This window comes from Scyliorhinus torazame, chromosome 12, assembly GCF_047496885.1.
Source record: "Scyliorhinus torazame isolate Kashiwa2021f chromosome 12, sScyTor2.1, whole genome shotgun sequence".
Classification (NCBI taxonomy): domain Eukaryota; kingdom Metazoa; phylum Chordata; class Chondrichthyes; order Carcharhiniformes; family Scyliorhinidae; genus Scyliorhinus; species Scyliorhinus torazame.
The window spans coordinates 2976681-3000243 of record NC_092718.1 but is presented as its reverse complement, the minus strand read 5'-3'; the positions used below and the strand labels follow the sequence as shown (position 1 = coordinate 3000243).

General features: G+C 53.7%; 1 protein-coding gene across 1 annotated transcript in view; it reads right to left on the bottom strand.

Moving 5' to 3' along the window:
- Positions 1-23563, bottom strand: part of hdc (histidine decarboxylase) — a 206733-nt gene that overhangs the window by 59366 nt on the left and 123804 nt on the right. Inside the window, exons 9-10 of the mRNA XM_072470285.1 lie at positions 22252-22342; positions 355-453 (exon numbers count right to left, since the gene is read on the bottom strand). Of these exons, the coding sequence (XP_072326386.1) occupies positions 355-453; positions 22252-22342 (190 nt within the window). The remainder of the gene's footprint in view (positions 1-354; positions 454-22251; positions 22343-23563) is intronic.

Genomic DNA, 23563 nt, shown 5'->3' with positions numbered 1-23563 from the left:
AATAAACAGACAGTTTCCAGTACTGGAGGGGGTGATAATGCAGAAAATCAGCTTTATGATGCAGAGGTTTTATAGATTTGAGTTTTTCTGATCTGTCTGAAAGGGTAACATTCAGTTGGGTGGAACGTGCAGGAGATTTGTTGAAGTGCAGCTTTTTTTGAAACGTTGCACCTTTGCACAGTTTAGAGAAAACTTTGCTTTGAAGGTGGATTTGACTCCAGGCCAGACTACTGGCGTGAAATGGGTTTTGATGTAAAATTATCTTTAGTCAATTGCAGTTCTGCTGGTTAATAATTGAACCTCTGCTTGTCAGACAGAAACTAGGCCAGAAACTGGCCTGGAGCAAATACTTACATGTCTGATGTGTGCCTGCAGTCCCTCCACACCGAAAGAGCGAATAACAAACCAGAGTTTTAAAGATCGAAACCTGCGGCTCAAAGGTATTTGCCAGTTCTGTGGGGAGAGAGATAATCCTTTCCTCAATAAAGTCACCTTCAAATAAATCCCTGCACTAAATCGCTGAAACGAAATTTCGCAAATTCTTTTTTTTTTTAGAAAACATTTTATTGAGGCATTTATAATTTTAATATTTCAACATATTAACATTCTAAATAACAGAGCGGTCCGACACACCCCACAGTAAAAACCACACAGTAACACACCCAGCTCCTCCCCGCCCTAACTCCTAGCTACCGATACCTTAGATTCCCCGCCCCTATTCTTCACTTTCATGCCTTCCCTGTCCCCCCCCATTCTCCGCCCTCCTGCTGACGGTCAGTTTTCCTTACACAAGTCGATGAAAGGCTGCCACCTCCGAGCGAATTCCTGTAATGAACCCCTTAAGGCAAACTGTAGTACCCTCAATAACGACACGAGAGTGTGGAATGGTAAATGAAGGCTTTAATAAGCAGAGAACTAACCAGCTACAGAGATGTGTGGTCACTGAGTGCCGCCTACAGGGCGCCACCTTATATACGGCTCCCTGGTGGGCGGAGTCCCCCAGGGTTCCAAACCCGGTCTTAAAGGGGCATCACCTACATGGTGTTAAGGGTACAGTAACCATTCATCACACAAACTTAATCATTTCTAGCCTGAGAAACCCGCCATGTCGCTGACCCACACACCCAACTTTGGAGGCTCCGAGTTCCTCCATCCCAGCAAAATCCGTCTCCAGGCCACCAGGGAGGCAAAGGCCAAAATGTTGGCCTTTCTCCCCCACTGGGCTCCCAGATCTTCCGACACTCCAAATATTGCCACCTCTGGACTCGGAGTCAGCCTCCCTTCCAGGGCCTCTGACATGACATCTGAGAATCCCTGCCAGAATCCCCTCAACCCGTTTTTGACATCACCTTATCCTGTAGTTCCCTTAGGGGGAGGCGAGAAAAGCTTGGAACCTGCCCCCGGACAAAGTCCACCTGTAGGTACCGAAACCCGTTCCCATCCGGCAACTCAAACTCCTCCTCTAAAGCCTCCGGGCTCGGGAAACCCTCCTCAATGAAGAGATCCCCAAATCTCTCAATCCCTGCCCGCTGGAACCTCCCAGCCCCCCGCTGCCACCTCCCAGTCCCCATCCAGCCCACCCCGCTGCCACCTCATAAAGCCCCCATCCAGCCCCCCCACTGCCACCGTCATAAAGCCCCCATCCACCACCCCCCGCTGCCACCTCCCAGTCCCCATCCAGCCCACCCCGCTGCCACCTCATAAAGCCCCCATCCAGCCCCCCCACTGCCACCTCAAAGCCCCCATCCACCCCCACCGCTGCCACCTCCTAAAGCCCCCATCCAGCCCCCCCCGCTGCCACCTCCTAAAGCCCCCATCCAGCCCCCCCCCGCTGCCACCTCCTAAAGCCCCCATCCAGCCCCCCCCGCTGCCACCTCATAAAGCCCCCATCCAGCCCCCCCGCTGCCACCTCCGAAAGCCCCCGTCCAGCCCCCCCCCCGCTGCCACCTCCTAAAGCCCCCATCCACCCCCGCCGCTGCCACCTCCTAAAGCCCCCATCCAGCCCCCCCCCGCTGCCACCTCCTAAAGCCCCCATCCAGCCCCCCCCGCTGCCACCTCCTAAAGCCCCCATCCAGCCCCCCCCCGCTGCCACCTCCTAAAGCCCCCACCCAGCCCCCCCCGCTGCCACCTCCTAAAGCCCCCATCCAGCCCCCCCCCGCTGCCACCTCCTAAAGCCCCCACCCAGCCCCCCCCGCTGCCACCTCCTAAAGCCCCCATCCAGCCCCCCCCCCGCTGCCACCTCCTAAAGCCCCCACCCAGCCCCCCCCGCTGCCACCTCCTAAAGCCCCCATCCAGCCCCCCCCCGCTGCCACCTCATAAAGCCCCCATCCAGCCCCCCCGCTGCCACCTCCGAAAGCCCCCGTCCAGCCCCCCCCCCGCTGCCACCTCCTAGTCCCCATCCAGCCCCCCACCGCTGCCACCTTCCAGTCCCGCGCTGCCACCTCCAAAAGCCCCCGTCCAGCCACCCCCCCTGCCACCTCCTAAAGCCCCCATCCACCCCCCCCCGCTGCCACCTCCCAGTCCCCATCCACCACCCCCCGCTGCCACCTCCTAAAGCCCCCATCCAGCCCCCCCCGCTGCCACCTCCTAAAGCCCCCATCCAGCCCCCCCCGCTGCCACCTCAAAGCCCCCATCCACCCCCACCGCTGCCACCTCCTAAAGCCCCCATCCAGCCCCCCCCGCTGCCACCTCAAAGCCCCCATCCACCCCCACCGCTGCCACCTCCTAAAGCCCCCACCCAGCCCCCCCCGCTGCCACCTCCTAAAGCCCCCATCCACCCCCACCGCTGCCACCTCCTAAAGCCCCCACCCAGCCCCCCCCGCTGCCACCTCCTAAAGCCCCCATCCACCCCCACCGCTGCCACCTCCTAAAGCCCCCACCCAGCCCCCCCCGCTGCCACCTCCTAAAGCCCCCACCCAGCCCCCCCCGCTGCCACCTCCTAAAGCCCCCATCCAGCCCCCCCCCGCTGCCACCTCCTAAAGCCCCCATCCAGCCCCCCCCCGCTGCCACCTCCTAAAGCCCCCATCCAGCCCCCCCCGCTGCCACCTCCTAAAGCCCCCACCCAGCCCCCCCCGCTGCCACCTCCTAAAGCCCCCACCCAGCCCCCCCCGCTGCCACCTCCTAAAGCCCCCATCCAGCCCCCCCCCGCTGCCACCTCCTAAAGCCCCCATCCAGCCCCCCCCCGCTGCCACCTCCTAAAGCCCCCATCCAGCCCCCCCCCGCTGCCACCTCCTAAAGCCCCCATCCAGCCCCCCCCGCTGCCACCTCCTAAAGCCCCCACCCAGCCCCCCCCGCTGCCACCTCCTAAAGCCCCCATCCACCCCCACCGCTGCCACCTCCTAAAGCCCCCACCCAGCCCCCCCCGCTGCCACCTCCTAAAGCCCCCATCCACCCCCACCGCTGCCACCTCCTAAAGCCCCCACCCAGCCCCCCCCGCTGCCACCTCCTAAAGCCCCCACCCAGCCCCCCCCGCTGCCACCTCCTAAAGCCCCCATCCAGCCCCCCCCCGCTGCCACCTCCTAAAGCCCCCATCCAGCCCCCCCCCGCTGCCACCTCATAAAGCCCCCATCCACCCCCCCCGCTGCCACCTCCTAAAGCCCCCATCCAGCCCCCCCCGCTGCCACCTCCTAAAGCCCCCATCCAGCCCCCCCCCCGCTGCCACCTCCTAAAGCCCCCATCCACCCCCCCCGCTGCCACCTCCTAAAGCCCCCACCCAGCCCCCCCCGCTGCCACCTCCTAAAGCCCCCATCCAGCCCCCCCCCGCTGCCACCTCCTAAAGCCCCCATCCAGCCCCCCCCGCTGCCACCTCCTAAAGCCCCCACCCAGCCCCCCCCGCTGCCACCTCCTAAAGCCCCCACCCAGCCCCCCCCGCTGCCACCTCCTAAAGCCCCCACCCAGCCCCCCCCCGCTGCCACCTCCTAAAGCCCCCATCCAGCCTCCACCGCTGCCACCTCCTAAAGCCCCCATCCACCCCCCCCGCTGCCACCTCCTAAAGCCCCCATCCAGCCCCCCCCGCTGCCACCTCCTAAAGCCCCCACCCAGCCCCCCCCGCTGCCACCTCCTAAAGCCCCCATCCATCCCCCCCGCTGCCACCTCCTAAAGCCCCCATCCAGCCCCCCCCCGCTGCCACCTCCTAAAGCCCCCATCCAGCCCCCCCCCGCTGCCACCTCCTAAAGCCCCCATCCACCCCCCCCCGCCCCCCCGCTGCCAGAGGAGCCATTAACAGAGCCTCCAGACTCATGCCCTAACAAGATGCCGCTTCTACCCCCTCCCACACCGACCCCTCCCCCACTACCCATTTCCTAACCAGTGAATTGTTAGCCGCCCAGTATTAGTTAATTAAGTTTGGAAGCTCCAAGCCTCCATCCCCGCGCCCCCGCTCAAGAAGGACCTTCTTCACCCCCGGGGCTTTCCCCGCCCATATAAAACCCCAGATCACCGCATTCACTTTCCTAAACAATCCTTGGGGATGAAGATTGGGAGACACTGAAACACAAACAGCAATCTCGGGAGGACTGTCATTTTCACAGTCTGTACCCTCCCCGCCAGTGACAGCGGGAGCACGGCCCACCTGCGGAGGTCCCCTTTCATTTGCTCAATCACCCTGCCCAAATTTAGTTTATGAAGGTGACCCCAATCCCTTGCCACCTGGATCCTCAGGTACCTAAAACTCCCTCCCACCCCTTTGAACGGCATCTCCCTCAGTCTCCTCTCCTGCCCCCTGACCTCGCTCTTGCTCATGTTTAATTTGTAGCCTGAGAACCGGCCAAGTTCCTCCAGTATTCCCATAATTCCTGCAATCCCCCCCAGTGGGTCTGTTATATACAGCAGCAAATTGTCCGCATAGAGCGAGACCCTATGTTCCACACTCACTATCCCCCGCCAAATGTTCGATGCCCTCAGCGCCATTGCCAAAGGCGCTATGGCCAGGGCAAACAGTAGTGGGGAGAGTGGGCACCCTGCCTTGTCCCCCTGCACAGACTAAAATACTCCGACCGAACCCGGTTGGTCCTTACATTCGCCACCGGTGCCTGATATAGCAACCGGACCCAATCCACGAATCCCTGCCCGAACCCCAACCTCCTCCACTCCACCCGATCAAAGGCCTTTTCTGTGTCCATGGCCACCACCACCTTGACCTCGCGCCCCTCCTCTGGCATCATTATTACATTTAGGAGCCGCCTAATGTTGGACGGCAGGTGTCGGCCCTTCACAATTCCCGTCTGGTCCTCCCCTATTACCCCCAGAACGCAATCCTCTACATGTGTGACCAGGATCTTTGCCGGCAATTTTGCATCCACATTAAACAGGGAGATCGGCCGATACGACCCACAGCTCTCCGGATCCTTATCCTGCTTCAAAATAAGGGAAATCGATGCCTGTGATAACGTTGGGGGGGGGGGGCACTCCCAGCTCCTTGAACTCATTAAAAACCTTAACCGGGAGCGGCCCCAGCAACCCAGAAAACTTTTTATAAAACACAACCGGGTATCAGTCTGGTCCTGGGGCTTTACCCGATTGCATCGCCCCCAACCCGTCTATAACCTCCCCAAGCCCAATAGGGGCTCCCAAATCCCCCACCAACTCCTCGTCTATCGTCAGGAACTCCAGCCCCCCCCCCCCACCCCCGAGGAATCACTTCATCCCCTCCTCCCCGGCTGGGGGTCCCGATTTGTACAAACTACTGTAAAACTCCCCTGCCCCCTCTCCTCTCCTGCCCCCTTACCTCGCTCTTGCTCATGTTTAATTTGTAGCCTGAGAACCGGCTAAGTTCCTCCAGTATTCCCATAATTCCTGCAATCCCCCCCAGTGGGTCTGTTATATACAGCAGCAAATTGTCCGCATAGAGCGAGACCCTATGTTCCACACTCACTATCCCCCGCCAAATGTTCGATGCCCTCAGCGCCATTGCCAAAGGCTCTATGGCATCCCTCACCCGCTCGCACACCTCCTCCTCCGCTAACATCCCCACATCCACCTTCCACTGTGGCCGCTGGGACTTTCCTTTGCTCACCTGCAAGGCCACCCAGTGCGGGGCGTGGTCTGACACCACAGTCCACACAGTGCGGGGCCTGGTCTGACACCACAGTCCACACAGTGCGGGGCCTGGTCTGACACCACTGTTGCTGAATATTCAGCATTCACCTCAGCCAGCAACGTTTTGTCCATGACAAATAAGTCTCTCCAGGAATACACCTTATGTGCACATGGGAGTAGAATGAAAACTCCTTACTCCTCGGCCTCCCAAATCTCCACGGATGCACCCCCCTGCCCCCCCCCCCCCCCCCATGCGCTTCATGAACCCACACAGCTCCTTTGCCATAGCTGATACCTTCCCAGACCTGGGACTCGACCGCTCCAGCCTCGGATCCAGGACCATGTTAAAGTCTCCCCACCTAATCTGTCAATGCGAGTCCAGGTCCAAAATCTTCCCGACCACCCTCCTAACAAAACTCAACATCATCCCAGTTCGGGGCATATATATTCTCCAATACCACGGCCAATCCCTCCAGCTTCCCACTAAGCAGAATGAATCTATCCCCCCCCCCCCCGGGTCCGCCTCCATCTTCCCCACCTAGAATGCACCCATTTATTGACCAGGATTGCCACCCTGATCACTATCAATTACGACGAGACGAGAGTAGAGAGTAATCAAGGCTTTATTAAGCAGAGATGTGTGGGCTCCTGCAGCTGCTGCCGAAATGGCTGCAGCTCGGTGAGCATACACATTTATACTCCACCTACTGGGCGGAGCCAGCAGGCAGGGATCTACCCCTGTACCTGTATTACAGGAGCCTTACCATATTACATCTCATATGTGATATATACAACAGTGGTGACTACCACCCCCCCCCCCTTATTTTAAAGTCTAATCCTAAGTGGAACACCTGCCCAACCCATCCCTTCCTCAGCCTGATCTGGTCCCCCATCTTCAGATGTGTCTCCTGCAACATGGCCACATCCGCCTTCAGTTGCCTCAAGTGTGTGAACACACGGGCCCTTTTGACCAGCGCATTCAGTTCACGAACGTTCCACGTGACCAGCCTAGTCAGGGGGGGGCACCCCGCAGCCCCTCCCCTGCCAATCAACCATAACCTCTCGCCAGGCCAGTCCTTGGCCCATCTCCCGCACCTCTCCTGGCCCGCCCCCAGGCAACCGCCACCATTAACCCTCCTCTTCCATCACCTTGAAAGTCCCCTCCCTGTCAGCAGTCAAGTCCCCCCCCCCACCTCTCCTCCCATTTCCCCCCCCCCTACATCGGTCTTCAGCTCACCCCCCACTTTGCTTCCGTGAACTAGCCCTCCCAGCTAGCCTGGCAGCCCCCGCCCCTGGCACCCAGCATCTTACCCCTCGCTGATTCCCCTTCCCCCCGATCTTAGTGCAATCAAAACAAAGGCAAGAAGCAAAAACAAACAAACAATCCCTCCCAAGGTCCAAGCACAAAGGCCCACCCCTTAACAAAGTACTAACCTAACCCCAACAAAACCGAAAAAACAAAAAGAAACAGAACCTCCGAAATAAGTCCGAACATCGCAAATCAGAAGTTAGCAGTTTTACAAAACATAGCTCAGTTCCCCGCAGTCAAAGTTCAAGGTACTCCTTCTCCCATCAGTTTATTCAGAACTGTGTCAGGCGAACATTCAGACGAGGGTGCCAGTAACCACAGAAACATCAGAACTTAATTTATGTCTTTCATTAGAATTTAACCTTTAATTTGTGCCAAATTCAATTTATTTATCCTCTGAACTTAAACCTGTTCCTGCCTTCCTTTCCCTCTCTCTGTCTGATCTTCCACGGAAAATGTTTCTCCATTCACGATTAATGCTGGTATCAGGCACCTTGTGGCTTGGTAATGACTCAATGCAGAGCTGGAAATATTTTTTCACAATAATGAATATTCTGATTGGATTAATTGTTGACTTGTCCACCATAAAATCGCGACACAACTTGTGTCACATTGATCAGTTACAGACACTGTGTTGACACAAAAACAGAAAATGCTGTAAATAATCAGCACATTAGGCAGTACAGAGTTAATGTTTCAGTTTAATGACCATAATCGTTGGGGACTTCAACTCCCTGATATCGATTGGAAAGTGACCACTGCGAGGAACACAGAGGGTGCAAAATTCTTGAACTGATCTGGGAATATTGCCTTCATTATCTGGGAATCCGGGTGGCCCACGATTGGGCCACACTCCATAAATTACATTAATACTAGTCTGACTGTCCTTGACATCAGGGAAGCATTTGACCGAGTGTGGCATCAAGGAGCCCGAGCTAAACTGGAGTCAGTGGGAATCAGGGGGGAAACTCTCTGCGTTGGAGTCAGACCCGGCACAAAGGAAGACGGTTGTGGTGGTTGGAGGTCAATCATCTCAGCTCCAGGACATCACTGCAGGAGTTCCTCAGTGTAATATACTAGGTTCAACCATCTTCAGCTGTTTCATCAATGACCTCCCTTCCATCAATAGGTCAGAAGTGGGGATGTTTGCGGATGACTGCACAATGTTCAGCACCATTCGCCACTCCTCAGATAATGAAGCCGTCCATGTCCAAATGCAACAAGACCTGGACAATATCCAGGCTCGGGGCTGACAAGTGGCAAGTTACATTCACGCCACACAAGTGCCAGGCAATGACCATCTCCTACAAGAGAGGATCTAACCTTCGCCCCTTGACATTCAATGGCGTTACCATCGCTGAATCCCCCACAATCAACAACTGGGGGTTACCATTGACCAGAAACTGAACTGGACCCAGCCACATTGATACTGTGGCTACCAGGGCAGGTCAAAGGCTAGGAATTCTACAGCGAGTAACTCAACTCCTGATCCCCAAAGCCTGTCCACCAGCCACAAGGCACAAGTCAGGAGTGTGATGGAAAACTCTCCACTTGCCTGGATGAGCGCAGCTTCAACAACACTCGGGAAGCTCGACGCCATCCAGGACAAAGCAGCCCACTTGATTGGCACCCCTTCCACAAACATCCACTCTCTCCATCATCGATGAACAGTGGCAGCCGTGTGTACCATCTACAAGATGCACTGCAGAAACTCACCAAGGTTCCTTAGACAGCACCTTCCAAACCCACAACCACCACCATCTAGAAGGACAAGAGCAGCAGATACCTGGGAACCCCAATACCTGGAGGTTCCCCTCCAAGTCACTCACCACCCTGACTTGGAAACATATCGCCGTTCCTTCACTGTCGCTGGGTCAAAATCCTGGAACTCCTTTCCGAACAGCACAGTGGGTGTACCTACACCTCAGAGACTGCAGCGGTTCAAGAAGGCAGCTCACCGCCACCTTCTCAAGGGCAATTAGGGATGGGCTGACCTACCCAGTGATGCCCACAATCTGTATATGAATTTAAAAATGATGAATGGGGTTAAATCTGATTTGCGGAAGTGGGATAGCCACCCCATGTCCTTGGCAGGCAGAGTGCATACGGTTAAAATGAATGTCCTCCCGAGGTTTTTATTTCTTTTCCAGTGTCTCTCCGATTTTCTCCCTAAATCTTTCTTTGTCAGAGTCAACAAATTGATAGCTTCCTTCATTTGGGCAGCAAAGACCCCAAGGATTCGCAGGGTGTTCTTCAGAGATGAGACAGTCGGGTGGCCTAGATTTACCCATTTTGTTATTTTATTACTGGGCGGCTAATGTTGAAAAGTACTCGGGGGGGGGGGGGGCTCAAGGAGCCAAAGTCCATAAGGGAGCAGACTGAGACGAGCGCTTGTCGTGGTTCTAGCCTGGGGGCTTTGGTAACTGTCTCGCTTCCGTTTTCTCGGCAAAATTTACCTCGAGTGGAACATAGGAACAGACAGTGCAAAAGGAGGCCATTCGGCCCATCGAGTCTGCACCGACCCATTTAAGCCCTCACTTCCACCCTATCCCCGTAACCCAATAACCCCTCCTAACCTTTTTTGGTCACTAAGGGCAATTTATCATGGTCAATCCATCTAACCTACACGTCTTTGGACTGTGGGAGGAAACCGGAGCACCCGGAGGAAACCCACGCACACACGGGGAGGATGTGCAGACTCCGCACAGACAGTGACCCAGCGGGGAATCGAACCTGGGACCCTGGCGTTGTGAAGCCACAGTGCTACCCACTTGTGCTACCATGCTGCCCCTAAAGTGGTCTGGTAGTGGTGTCCACGCTGAGGATTTGGAGGCAGTTTAAACAACATTTCAAGCTCAGCTCCATGTCGTTGTTAGTCCCTAATTGTAGAGTCATAAAGTCATAGAGGTTCATCGCATAGAAACAGGTGCTTCGATCCAACTTGTCCACGCCTCCCAGTTTTTACCACTAAGCTAGTCCCAATTGCCCACATTTGCCCCATATCCCTCTATGCCCACCCTGCCCATATAACTGTCTAAAAGCTTTTTAAAAGACAAAAATGCTTTTTAAAAGACAAAATTGTACCCGCCTCTACTACTGCCTCTGGCAGCTCGTTCCAGACACTCACCACCCTCTGTGAAATAATTGCCCCTCTGGACCCTTTTATATCTCTCCCCTCTTACCGTAAACCTATGCCCTCTAGTTTTACGGTAGCATGGTGGTTCGCACTGTTGCTTCACAGTGCTTCTCGATTCCCGGCTTGGGTCACTGTCTGTGCAGAGTCTGCACGTTCTCCCCATGTCTGCGTGAGTTTCCTCCGGGTGCTCCGGTTTCCTCCCACAAGTCCTGAAAGACGTGTTGTTAGGTGAATTGGACATTCTGAATTCTCCCTCTGTGTACCGCAACAGGCGCCGAATGTGGCGACGAGGGGATTTTCACAGTAACTTCATTGCAGCATTACTGTAAGCCTACTTGTGACAATAATAAAGATTATAATTATTATTCTCTTTAGAATCCCCTGGGCACGATTCTCCACTCCCGCGCCAAAGTGCCCACACCATCGTGAACGTCGTCAAGGTTCACGATGGCGCGAAACGGCCCCGATCCCGACCGATTCAGGCTAGGATCAGGGCCGCGAGAAACTCGGGGGGCGTGTCGCGAAGGCCGAGTCGTCACCGCGTGGCGCCCGAATGACGCGGCGCTGCGTCATAAATGGCGCGATCCGTGCACAGAGGACCCGGAGAAGAGAGGAGATGAGGAGATGGCTGAGCCCCGAAGAGCCGCACCGAGGTTCCGGGACACGGACCTGGACACCCTGGTGGATGAGGTGGAACAGAGAAGGGACACCCTCTGCCCAAGACGTGGGCATCGCCAGCCATCCAGCGCGGTGAGGCGCGGCTGACGGGAGGTGGGCACCACAGTCAGTGCTGTGGGGCAGACCCCCCGGATGGGGGAGCAGTGCCGCAAGAAGCTGCACAACCTAAGGGTAAGTGCCATGAGGGTGCCCCCAGGCCCCCCCCCCGGCACGGTGGGGGAAGTGGAGTGGGGGGGGGGGGGGAGTAGGTCAGGGGGTGTTGGGGGGATATCAGGGGCGGTGTTGGGGGGGTCAGTGGGGGTTGGGGGGGTCAGTGGAGGTTGGGAGTGTTGGGGGGATTGGGGCATCAGGGGCGGTGTTGGGGGGGTCAGTGGGGGTTAGGAGTGTTGGGGGGATTGGGGCATCAGGGCCGGTGGTGTGCAATCTTCCACACCTCGCCAGCTGGGCTGCATGGGATCCCTGTGTGCCCTGGTGGCGCTGCAGATACGCAGCCAGCCTAACACCTGGTCACTGTCTGCGCCCAACAGTCACTTCACACCGTACTGCTCACCGGTCTGCCCCTCGCCTGTGCCCATCAGCCACACGCACCCTGCGGCCGTGTCCTCGTCACCGTCCTGCCGTATCAGTGCGGCTGACATGTGGCATCCGCAGATGGACGATACCATCCACGCTCTCCCTCACCCCCCCACCTGCACACTCTCCCTCACCCCCCCCTCCCACCTGCACACTCTCCCTCACCCCCCGTCCCACCTGCACACTCTCCCACGCCCCCCCCCTTTGGCCGCAGCATTCTCGGGGAAGCCGCCCCGGTCTCCGGGCGCTGCGCTGCAGTCCGCTCACCTCCTCCCTGCTCAGCCTCAGCCAGCACGACTGGCTGTCCACTTTGAAAAGCAGGTGTGAACGGCGACGGCGTGAACTGGGGTCGCGCCGTCGGGACTTCGGCCCATCCGGGCCTGAGAATAGCAGGGGTGCCGGAGAATCGCCATTTTGGGTGTCTCGGGCGATTCTGTGGCCTGCGCCGCGCGGAACTCGACGGGGCCGTTCTCGCCGCTTGGGAGAATCGCGGGAGGGCGTCGGACTGGCGTCGCAGGAAATTTTGGCGGCCCAGGCGATTCTCCCAACCGGCGCGGGAGTGGAGACTCGCGCCCCCAAACTTTGGGAAAATATGTTGACTAGGAATCATCTTTTTGTGCCAGCGGGTTTAGACTTGAGGTTCGAGTCATGGGGGGAGGAGGATCTGGCGAGGTTTGGAGACCTGTTTGTGCAGGATAGGTGGTTGGATAAATTTCAACTCCCAAGGTCTAAGTTATTAAGGTATTTCCAGGTTTGCGATTTCTTGCATCAGGAGATCTGCTCATTTCCCTTGGCACCTTCGCCCTCCCTCTTGAATAGTGTCATGAGAATGTCACTTTAAGAATTGTTTGGCTGCTCAGGTCACTGCAGTATTGTCAGAGTGTGGGTGAAGCTCAGCTCTGGCTCTACTTTTTAGTTTCACTTTGAGAAAAGCTTGGGTGTGTCTGTCTTTTTGGTTTCATTTTCAGTGTTGGAGCTGAAGCCAGACAAAGCAGGTGCACTGATGTTCTCTCTGCCATGAAAAGACTATCTCTTGATCATTTGGTGAATTCAGAATTGTAAATGTTCCCAGGAATGACTTTAACCTGATGTGCTTCTGTTAAAGGTTATGTTTTTTGTAAGTCTTCTGGATGTTAAAGGTTGTGGGTCAGGTGAACTACATGATACACTTTGGGGTTCTCTAAACCCTGGCCCATAACAAATTGGGGGCTCGTCCGGGATAACAGTCTATCTATTGGATTGGCTTAGTGAACTTAAAGACAGTGAGGGGTGAGCATATTGTGGGTGCTTTTCAGGTGCGGTATTTTAGTTTAAGTAGGGAGTGCATTGTGGACAATGCTCTTTCAGAGGCGCAGAAGTCATTGGGGGTGGAGACAGTCACACGCAGTACCTTACGAACAGAGACTAAAAGCAGACTGTTAGATTTGGCAAAAACATTGCAGTTAACATTACCTGACAAAAAAACGAAAAGATGAGGTAATTTTGGCGGTGGCTAAACATTTAAATTTGCCTGAGATACAGTTTGACTCATTGGAAATGGCAAAAATTCAGTTACAAATTAAACAAATGGAACATGAGAAAGAATTAAAGCAGCTTGAATACAGAAGAGAGAGAGAGAGAGAGAGGAAAAAGAAAGAGAAAGGGAGATACAGATCAGGGAAAAAGATAAAGAGAGTTTGAACTTCAGAAAATGGCCATGAAACATGACAGTCAGTTAAAATTGGCAAGCGTAAAGGAAACGTACAGCTTGATGATAGTGATGAGGATAGTGAGGAAGAGCATCATAGTCGAAGGCTTGGTGGGGATCTATTTAAATATGTTTTGCTTTTAAAAAATACTTTTCCATTTCTGCTGTACCACACCTGTAGAGTGGGCCGTGTGCTCCCCATACCACAATCTAGTAAAAGTTGTGGGTCAGGTGAACTCCATGATACACTTTGGGGTTCTCTAAACCCTGGCCCATAACAATAGGATCTTATCACTGGCCAAGGTGGGCGAGGAAACAGTTTCAGACATTCGCGGCCAAATCCTGTTGACGGAGCAGGTTCTGTTGGATGAGATGAAGAGGGAGTGGGAGGGTGACCTGGGTCCGGATTTTGATGGGGGGGAGGGGGAGGCTCTTCACAAGGTCAACTCCACCTCCTCCTGTGCGAGGCTCAGCCTGATTCAATTGAAGGTGGTGCACAGAGCACATCTGACCAGGGCACAGATGAGTGTTTTTTTCTCGGGGGTGGAGGATAGGATTGGTGCGAACTAAGTTCACAGAAGGGCGCTGAATCATACCCACATGTTCCGGTCGTGTCCTAAACTTGTAAACTCCTGGGTCTCCTTTAACACCATGTCAGGGATTCTTGATATCGAGCTGGAGGTTTATCCGCTGGGGGCCATTTTGGGGGTATCAGACTTACCGGTGCTGCAGATCGGGGTGACGGCCGATGTCCTCTTTGCCTTGTTGATAGTCCGGAGGAGAGTTCTGCTGTGGTGGAGATCCCCCACTCCATCTAGTGCCTCGGCCTGGTTGGGTGAGTTAATGAAGTTCCTAAGGGGTGAATTCTCCACCTCCCCAGCCGGGTGTTCCTTGGCGTCGCACTGTCGCCGACAGCGAGATTCTCCTTTCCCGCCGCTGACCAATGGGATTTCCCATTGTAGCCCCATGCCATCAGCAAACCTGCAGGCGGGGCTGTGCTGCCGACGGAGAATTCACCCCACATCTAGAGGAGGTCAAATGCACATTAGAGGGTCTACTCGAGATGGCAGACACTCATTTCCTTTTTCAGAGAGTTGGTCAGCTTTCGGGGGGTTATTAGGTTTTGCGAATGTGCCACTAATGTTGAAGGATTAGGTGCATAGAACATACAGTGCAGAAGGAGGTCATTCGGCCCATCAAGTCTGCACCGACACACTTAAGCCCTCACTTCCATCCTATCCCTGTAACCCAATAACCCCTGCTAACATTTTTGGTCACTAAGGGCAATTTAGCATGGCCAATCCACCTAACCTGCACGTCTTTGGACAGTGGGAGGAAACCGGAGGAAACTCACGGGGAGAAGGTGCAGACTCCGCACAGACAGTGACCCAGCGGGGAATCAAACCTGGGACCCCGGCACTGTGAAGCCACAATGCTAACCACTGTGCTCCATGCTGCCCCCAAGGTTAGGTTTAGTGGGGTTGAAAATTCCAGATTGTGCTATTGTGTTGTTCCTTTACGTATCTGTTGTTTAGTGTGGATTTATTTTGTAATAATAAAATATTTCTGCAATAAAAGCATTTAAAAAAAAGATGGGACAGCAAAGCCGACTAAACAAAAATCACTAAGGTGGGAAAAATTAGAGAACGCGAGAAAGCTAGCCAGAAATATAAAAACAGACAGTAAGAATTTTTATAAATATTTAAAAATGAAAACAGTTAATAAACTGAGTGTTGGTGCTACAGAAAGTGAGCCTGCCGAATTGACAATGGAAAACAAGGAGATGGCGGATGAATTGAGGAGGTATTTTACATCAGTCTTCACTGATACAAGTAACATTCCAGGAAATGGAAGGGAGGGAGCAACTCAGGAAAATTACAGTCACCAGAGAAGTGATACTGAGGAAACATCTGGAGCTGCAGGTTGATAAGAGCCCAGGTCCTGATGGACGTCATCCTAGGGCCTTAAAAGATGTGTCCAGTGAGACAGTTGATGCAATGGTTTTCATCTTCCCCAAACTCCCTAGATTAGAGGAGGGTCCCGTTAGATTGTACAATAGCAGATGTAACTCTTTTATTAAAAAGGGAGAGAAACAGAAGGAAGGAAACTACAGACCGGTTGCTGAACATCAGTTGTGGGGAAAATATTAGAAGCTATTATCAAATAAGTTACAGCAGGACACTTGGATGAGCTGAAGGTGACTAGGCAGAGTCAACATGGTTTTGGGAAAGGAGAATCATGTTTAACCAATTTATTGCAGTTCTTTAAGGAGTAGCCTGTACTGTGGATAAAGGGGAACTGGTGGATGTGCTGTACTTAGATTTCCAGAAGGCATTTGATAAAGTGGCACATTAGAGATTATTGTGAAAAATAAAAGCTCATGTTTTAGGGGAGAACATATTGGCATGGATAGGAAATTGGCTAGCTAATACGAAGCAGAGAGTAGGTATAAATGGGTATTTTTCAGGTTGGCAAAATGTAACAAGTTCTGTGCCACAGGGATCAGCGGTGGGACTTCATTTGTTTACAATTTATATAAATTACTTGGATGAAGGGATTAAAGGGATGGTTTCTAAATTTACTATTAACACAAAGATTGTTTGGAAAAGTAGTGAAGAAGGTGTAAGGAGGCGACAAAAATATAGGTAGGTTCCAGTGTCAAGCGGGTGCTTGACTTGGGGGTTTGGGATCACGGGGTTGCTGGGGGGGGGGAATGGAATGCTGCTTGGCTGACAGAAAAGGTGCCAACTTGGAGGAACAGAGGGGGGGCCTCCAATGGGAGGGCTCTAATAAGCGGGGGACGCGGGCTCGTGGCTGGCCGAAAAAGGGAGATAGCTAGTCAGCAGGGGGGGGTCAGCCCCCCCATCCAGGCTGATCACGTGGAATGTGCAGGGCCTGAATGGGCCGGTCAAGAGGGCTCGCGTGTTCTTGCACCTAAAGGGGTTAAAAGGCAGACGTAGCCATGCTACAGGAGACTCACCTAAAACGTGCGGACCAAACAAGATTGAGAAAAGGGTGGGCGGGCCAGGTGTTCCATTCAGGGCTGGATTCAAAGACCAGAGGAGCAGCAATCCTGGTCAGCAAACGGGTGGCTTTTGAGGCAGGGAATATTGTGGCTGACAAGGGGGCAGATACATAATGGTTAGCGGGAAGCTGCAGGGGACTCAGGTGGTGCTAGTGAACATTTACGCCCCGAACTGGGACAACGTGGAATTTATGAGACGCAGGTTGGTTAAATTTCCAGACTTAGACTCACACAATCTGATTATGGGGGGTTACGTTAACACAGTTATAGACCCTGTACTGGACCGGTCAAACCCCAGGTTGGGAAAGCGACCAGCAGCGGCTAAAGAACTGAGGGGATTCATGGAACAGGTTGGGGGGGGGGGTAGACCCGTGGAGATTCGCCCGACCGAGGGCGAAGGTGTTCTCTTTCATTTCCCATGTCCACAAAGTCTACTCCCGTATAGATTTCTTTGTGATGAGCAGGGCGTTGATCTCTAGGGTGGAGGGGACAGAATACTCGGCCATTGCAGTCTCCGATCATGCGCCACACTGGGTGGATTTGCGGCTTGAGGAGGAGAGAGGTCAGCCCCCACTATGGAGGCGAGATGTGGGGCTGCTGGCAGATGACGAGGTTTGTGGGTGGATAAGGAGGAACATCAAAAAGTACCTGGAAACTAATGATACGGGGGAGGTAGCGGCGTCCACGGTGTGGGAGGCCCTGAAGGCAGTTATCAGAGGGGAGTTGATCTCTACCAGGTCCCACAGAGAGAAGAAAGAAAGAGTGGAGAGAGAAAGGCTAGTCGGGGAGATACTCAGAGTAGACAGGAGCTACACGGAGACCCCCGAGACGGGGCTACTGAAAGAGTGCCGGAGGTTGCAGGCGGAATTCGACCTGCTGACCACTGGGAAGGCGGTAGCACAGCTGAGGAAGGCCAAAGGGGCTGTCTACGAATACGGAGAGAAAGCGAGTAGAATGCTGGCGCACCAACTTCGCAAGAGGGAGGCGGCCAGGGAAATTGGGGAAGTACGGGTTAAGGAGGGCAACACGGTCATAGGCCCAGAGGGGGTGAACAAAGTCTTGAGGGCGTTTAACAGTAAATTGTATGAGTCAGAGCCCCCGTCAGGGGGGGGGGGGGGGGGGGTGTTGAAGCAATTCATGGACCAACTGAGGCTCCCAAAGGTGGAACAGGATCTGGTGGAGGGACTGGGGGCCCCGACAGAGCTGGAAGAGATGGTAAAGGCTTTAGGGAACATGCAGTCGGGCAAGGCCCCAGGGCCGGACGGCTACCCTGTAGAATTCTACAAGAAATCTTCGGAACTGCTGTGCCCACTCCTACTAAGGACCTTTAACGAGGCTAAAGAGAGAGGGACCCTCCCCCCAACAATGTCACAGGCTTCGATTTCACTCATCCTCAAACGAGAGAAAGATCCGCTAGAGTGTGGATCTTGTAGACCAATATCGCTCCTGAACGTAGACGGCAAACTGCTGGCCAAGATCTTAGCTGCTAGGATTGAGGACTGTGTCCCTGGGGTCATAGGGGAGGATCAGACAGGCTTCGTCAAGGGCAGGCAATTGAACTCCAATGTACGGAGGCTCCTAAACATCATCATGATGCCCTCAGAGGGAGGGGAGGCAGACGTGGTGGCGGCAATGGACGTGGAGAAAGCCTTTGACCGTGTGGAATGGGAATACCTGCGGGAAGCGCTAAGAAGGTTCGGATTCAGTGAGGGGTTCATAGGTTGGGTCCAGCTACTCTACCAGGCCCCCGTGGCAAGTGTGTGCACGAACATTTTGAGGTCGGAATACTTTAGGCTCCACCAGGGGACGAGGCAGGGGTGCCCCCTCTCCCCGTTATTATTCGCCCTTACGATAGAGCCTCTGGCTACAGTGCTGCGGACTTCAAAGAACTGGCGGGGGCTGGTTCGGAGGGGGGGGGGGGGGGGAGCATCGGGTCTCGCTTTATGCGGATGATCTGCTCCTGTATATTTCAGATCCACTAGAAAGGATGGCGGAGGTCATGCAGATTCTGAGGGATTTTGGCAATTTCTCGGATACACACTGAATGAGAAGAAAAGCGAGATGTTGGTGATCCAAGCTAAGGGGCAGGGAAAGGGACTGGGAGAGCTTCCGCTGAAGCTGGTCGTGAAGAGCTTTCGGTACCTAGGGATACAGGTGGCTCGAAAGTGGGATGCCCTCCACAAGCTTAATCTATCGCGGCTGGTAGAGCAGATGGAGGGGGACTTCAAAAGATGGGACATGCTCCCGCTATCTTTAGCGGGGAGGATGCAGACCGTGAAAATGACGGTTCTCCCCAGATTTCTGTTAGTCTTCCAGTGCCTTCCCATCTTCATCCCTAAGTCCTTCTTTAAGCGAGTGAACAAGATCATCTCGGGATTTGTATGGGCAAATAAGACCCCGTGAGTATAGAGACTGTATCCAGAGTGCAGTCAGGGAGGGGGTGGGATGGTGCTGCCAAACCTTTGCAGCTACTATTGGGCGGCTAACATAGCCATGCTTAGGGAATGGGTATTGGGGGAGGGGTCGACGTGGAAGCGGTTAGAGGCGGCATCATGCAAAGGTACCAGCCTAGGGGCACTCGTAACGGCACCTCTGCCGTTCTCGCCGGCCCGCTACTCCTCCAGTCCGGTGGTGGTGACGGCATTAAAGATCTGGGGGCAGTGGAGGAGACACAGGGGGGTGGAGGGAGCCTCAGTCTGGTCCCGATATGTAATAATCACAGATTTGTCCCAGGCAAGATAGACGGAGGGTTTCAAAGCTGGCATAGGGCAGGCATTAAAAGGATGGGGCACCTGTTCATAGACGGGACCTTTGCCAGCCTGAAAGCGCTGGAGGAGAAATTCAGTTTGCCCCCTGGAAACGCTTTCAGGTACCTTCAGGTACGCGCCTTTCTGAAAAAACAGGTGGTATCATTCCCGCTGCTACCCCCACGCAGGATACAGGATAGGGTGGTCTCCGGCACCTGGGTAGGGGAGGGGATCTACCGGGAACTTCAGGAGGCGGAGCAAGACCCAGTAGAGGAGCTTAAGGGCAAGTGGGAGGAGGAGCTAGGCGGGGAGCTGGATGCGGGCCTGTGGGCTGATGCCCTAAACAGGGTCAATTCCTCTTTATCATGTGCCAGGCTTAGCTTAATCCAGTTTAAGGTGGTCCACCGGGCACACATGACGACAACCAGGATGAGCAAGCTCTTTGGGGTTGAGGATAAATGTGCGAGGTGTGCGGGAAGCCCTGCAGATCATGTCCACATGTTCTGGGCATGCCCGGCTCTTAAGGGATTCTGGCAGGGATTTGCTAAGGCAATGTCCAAGATCTTAGACACGCGGGTGGTGCCGAGTCCAGAGATAGCGATCTTTGGTGTGTCAGACGACCCAGGAGCTCAGGAAGCGAAAGAGGCTGACGTCCTGGCCTTTGCCTCCCTGGTAGCCCAGAGACGGATCCTTTTAATGTGGAGGGGGGGGCCGACAATGGGAAACCCAATGAGAGTCCCGGGGCAGAAATGTGGCGGGGCGGAGAATCCCGCTCAGAATCTAAATGGTGAGAGGTTGCAGAGCTCTGAGATGTAGAGGGATCCGGGTGTCCTAGTGCATGAATCACAAAAGGCTGGCATACAGGTATAGCGAGTAAGTAGGAAAGTTAATAGAATGTTATTGTGAGGAACATTAATCACAAAAGTGGGGAGGGTATGCTTCAGTTACACAGGGCATCAGCAAGACTACACTTGCGTATTGTGTACAGCAGTGTTTTTCAAACTTTTTTCCCCAGGATCCACATTTGTCAACCGGTCGAACTTCACGACCCACGCCAGCCGACCTTCATGACCCTCCCCATCTTTGCTTACCTTTAATGCAAAAGGGGAGCCTGCTTGGTCCTCATGATCTCACTCCAATCAACTTCAAAGGAGGACTGGGCAACGTGCAGATCAGGTGCAGACTTCAACCGCTTCCTTTGTGCCGTCTTCATCTTTGTGAGAACGGAAAATCCAACCTCATGTGGGTCGATGTGAAGGGCAATAGCAACAAAATGCTTGTTTTACTCAGCACTGGATACTCCTTGGTGATGCTACTCCAGAATGCTGACTGCCTCGTGGGATTTTGCGTGTGCTTTTAATGTGCTGTCACAGGTCAGGTACAGCAGTTTAGTCTCTTCATTTGGAGTCAGCTGTAAATTAATCACTGACCCTGGGGTTTCAACCTCAAAGGAGTTTTCCACCCACCACTTCTCTTTCAAAATCTGAAACTTCTCTTCACTGTCAGTACTTCCCTGTATAACACACAGACATCTTTATTTGCATTGACACAATTGGCAGAACCATAACCTCGAGAAATCATCTTTATACTGCTTTGTTGCTGAGTTAAGTTTCTTCTTTGTAGATTGTTAACCAGAGGCCTTGGAGCTCTGGTACAGAGCTAACACTTGCACTGCTCTGTCCTGCCTTGGACTCTCCTAAGCAGCTTTCTCCAGCAGATTCAGATGAGAGACCCTGGTCAGTAGGTATTCTGTCTATGTGTGATGTGGAGATGCCGGCGTTGGACTGAGTGAGCACAGTAAGAAGTCTTACAACACCAGGTTAAAGTCCAACAGGTTTATTTGGAATCACGAGCTTTCGGAGCGTAGCTCCTTCCTCAGGTAAGAGAAGAGGTGGTTACACAAACGTTTGTATTTTAGATTTCCACAAGGTTTGGATTGTGCCAATAGCTTTTTGCTATTATTGCCCAGGTTTTGTCTTTGTGATCTTCCAGAAACATCCACAGATCCTGCCCCTGCCCCGATTAACCGCACAACTGGAATCTCAGCAACATTGTTGACCCAGACTGAGATCCCTTTACCACACCGGCATTGATCATAAACAAAGGAAAGTACAGCACAGGAACAGGCCCTTCGGCCCTCCAAACCTGTGCCAACCATGCTGCCCGACTAAACTACAATCTTCTACACTTCCGGGGTCCGTATCCCTCTATTCCCACCCTATTCATGTATTTGTCAAGATGCCCCTTAAATGTCACTATCGTCCCTGCTTCCACCACCTCCTCCGGCAGCGAGTTCCAGGCACCCACTACCCTCTGCGTAAAAAACTTGCCTCATACATCTACTCTAAACCTTTCACCTCGCACCTTAAACCTATGCCCTCTAGTTATTGACCCCTCTACCCTCGGAAAAAGTCTCTGACTATCCACTCTGTCTATGCCCCTCATAATTTTGTAGACCTCTATCAAGTCGCCCCTCAACCTCCTTCGACCCAGTGAGAACAAACCGAGTTTATTCAACCTCACCTCATAGCTAATGCCCTCCATACCAGGCAACATCCTGGTAAATCTCTTCTGCACCCTCTCTAAAGCTTCCACATCCTTTTGGTAGTGTGGCGACCAGAATTGAACATTATACTCCAAGTGTGGCCTAACTAAGGTTCTATACAGCTGCAACGTGATTTGCCAATTTTTATACTCAATGCCCCGGCCAATGAAGGCAAGCATGCCGTATGCCTTCTTGACTACCTTCTCCACCTGTGTTGCCCCTTTCAGTGACCTGTGGACCTGACCTCCTAGATCTCTGTGACTTTCAATACTCTTGAGGGTTCTACCATTCACTGTATATTCCCTACCTGCATTAGACTTTCCAAAATGCATTACCTCATATTTGTCCGGATTAAACTCCATCTGCCATCTCTCCGCCCAAATCTCCAAACAATCTAAATCCTGCTGTATCCTCTGACTGTCCTCATCGCTATCCGCAATTCCACCAACCTTTGTGTCGCCTGCAAACTTACTAATCAAAATTCTGATGAGATTTTTTAAAAAGCAAAATCTTACCATGAAGTCAATGACTGCTCCTGAGTTGGCATGTCGGAGATACACAGGGTTCACACTCAATGTTTGCTGGAGTTTCCACTTATCTTTCACCCTTTGAAAAAAGGAAATCCTGTCAGATAAATTGCAAAACATCCCTGGGAACTGAGCGAGGTGCAGATACAATAAACTGAATCAGGTTAAAGGACTGAATGGGGTCAGGCTGGAGGGTGCAGACATTCCTCAGTTTCAAAATCTTAGGAGGCGATTTCCGTCCACGCTGAGCCGGAAAAACAACTCACCGCCACGCAGCGTGGCCGGTGAAAGCCAGGAGACCCCGCTCCCGGGATCTACCCGGCTCACAATGCCTCGCAGGATTCAACACAATCCCGGGAGGCGTTCACGGGGAGTCCCGCTCACAATGGGTGGGATCAGTTTTGAGCAAATCTGCATATTAGAGCGAGACAGTTACCTTCACTCTAATGTGCAGATTCCCGAGGTACCCGAGGCTTTGGGATTCAATCCCTTTGCCTCGGGGACTTCGGGCGAATGCCGTTTGGTATTGGTCTCCACACACGGGGGCTGGATGGGACGGCGCTCGTGGGGGGTCTCCAAGGGGCACTGCTGGTGCCACCCGGGTGCCAACCTGGCACTGCCAAGGTGCCCAGATGGCACTGTAAGGGGCACTGTCAGGTTGGGCCAGGGTTGCCCACCGGGGGCGGGGTTGCTGGAGATCCTCCCATGGTGTGTTTGGGCTGGGGGGGTGGTTTGTGGGCTTCAGAGATCGGGACGCCTTTTTATCTCTCGCTACAATGGGGTGTTCAGCCAGCAGAGCTCCGTGTTGTCAAACACAGGGTTCACAGGGCTAGGTGCTGCCTCGGCGCACGTTCCATGCTCAGGCCCCTTATTCAAAGCGAGTTGTGTTGAATAGCCACGTGTTTCTTGGCATTGCGAGCGCCGGGGAACACACAGCTAAACGCACTCGCTCGTTGTTCAAGTTCCTCCTCTGGCTCTTTGAAGGGTCAGCAGCTGATTTGTCCGCCCACCCTCAGCTGGCTGGTTCGAAAGTCCCGGCACCATGTTTAAATACCAGTCCAGCGCACTCCTATCTCTCTCTCCTACCCACCACATCTGGAGTTTTGTGCATCCCCTTGCAGCAAATGATGTGGTGTCGCTCTGACCCTCTTTGTGAGCTTGTTGTGTTCTGCTATCTTGCTGTTGCAATGATGCTCACAGAACTGCTGATGAGTTACTCAGAATGCTGATTTATTAGTTAACACGTGGAAAAATAACTTACAGAATGCTGTACGGACTAGGTTGCTCTGGAACTACCCGA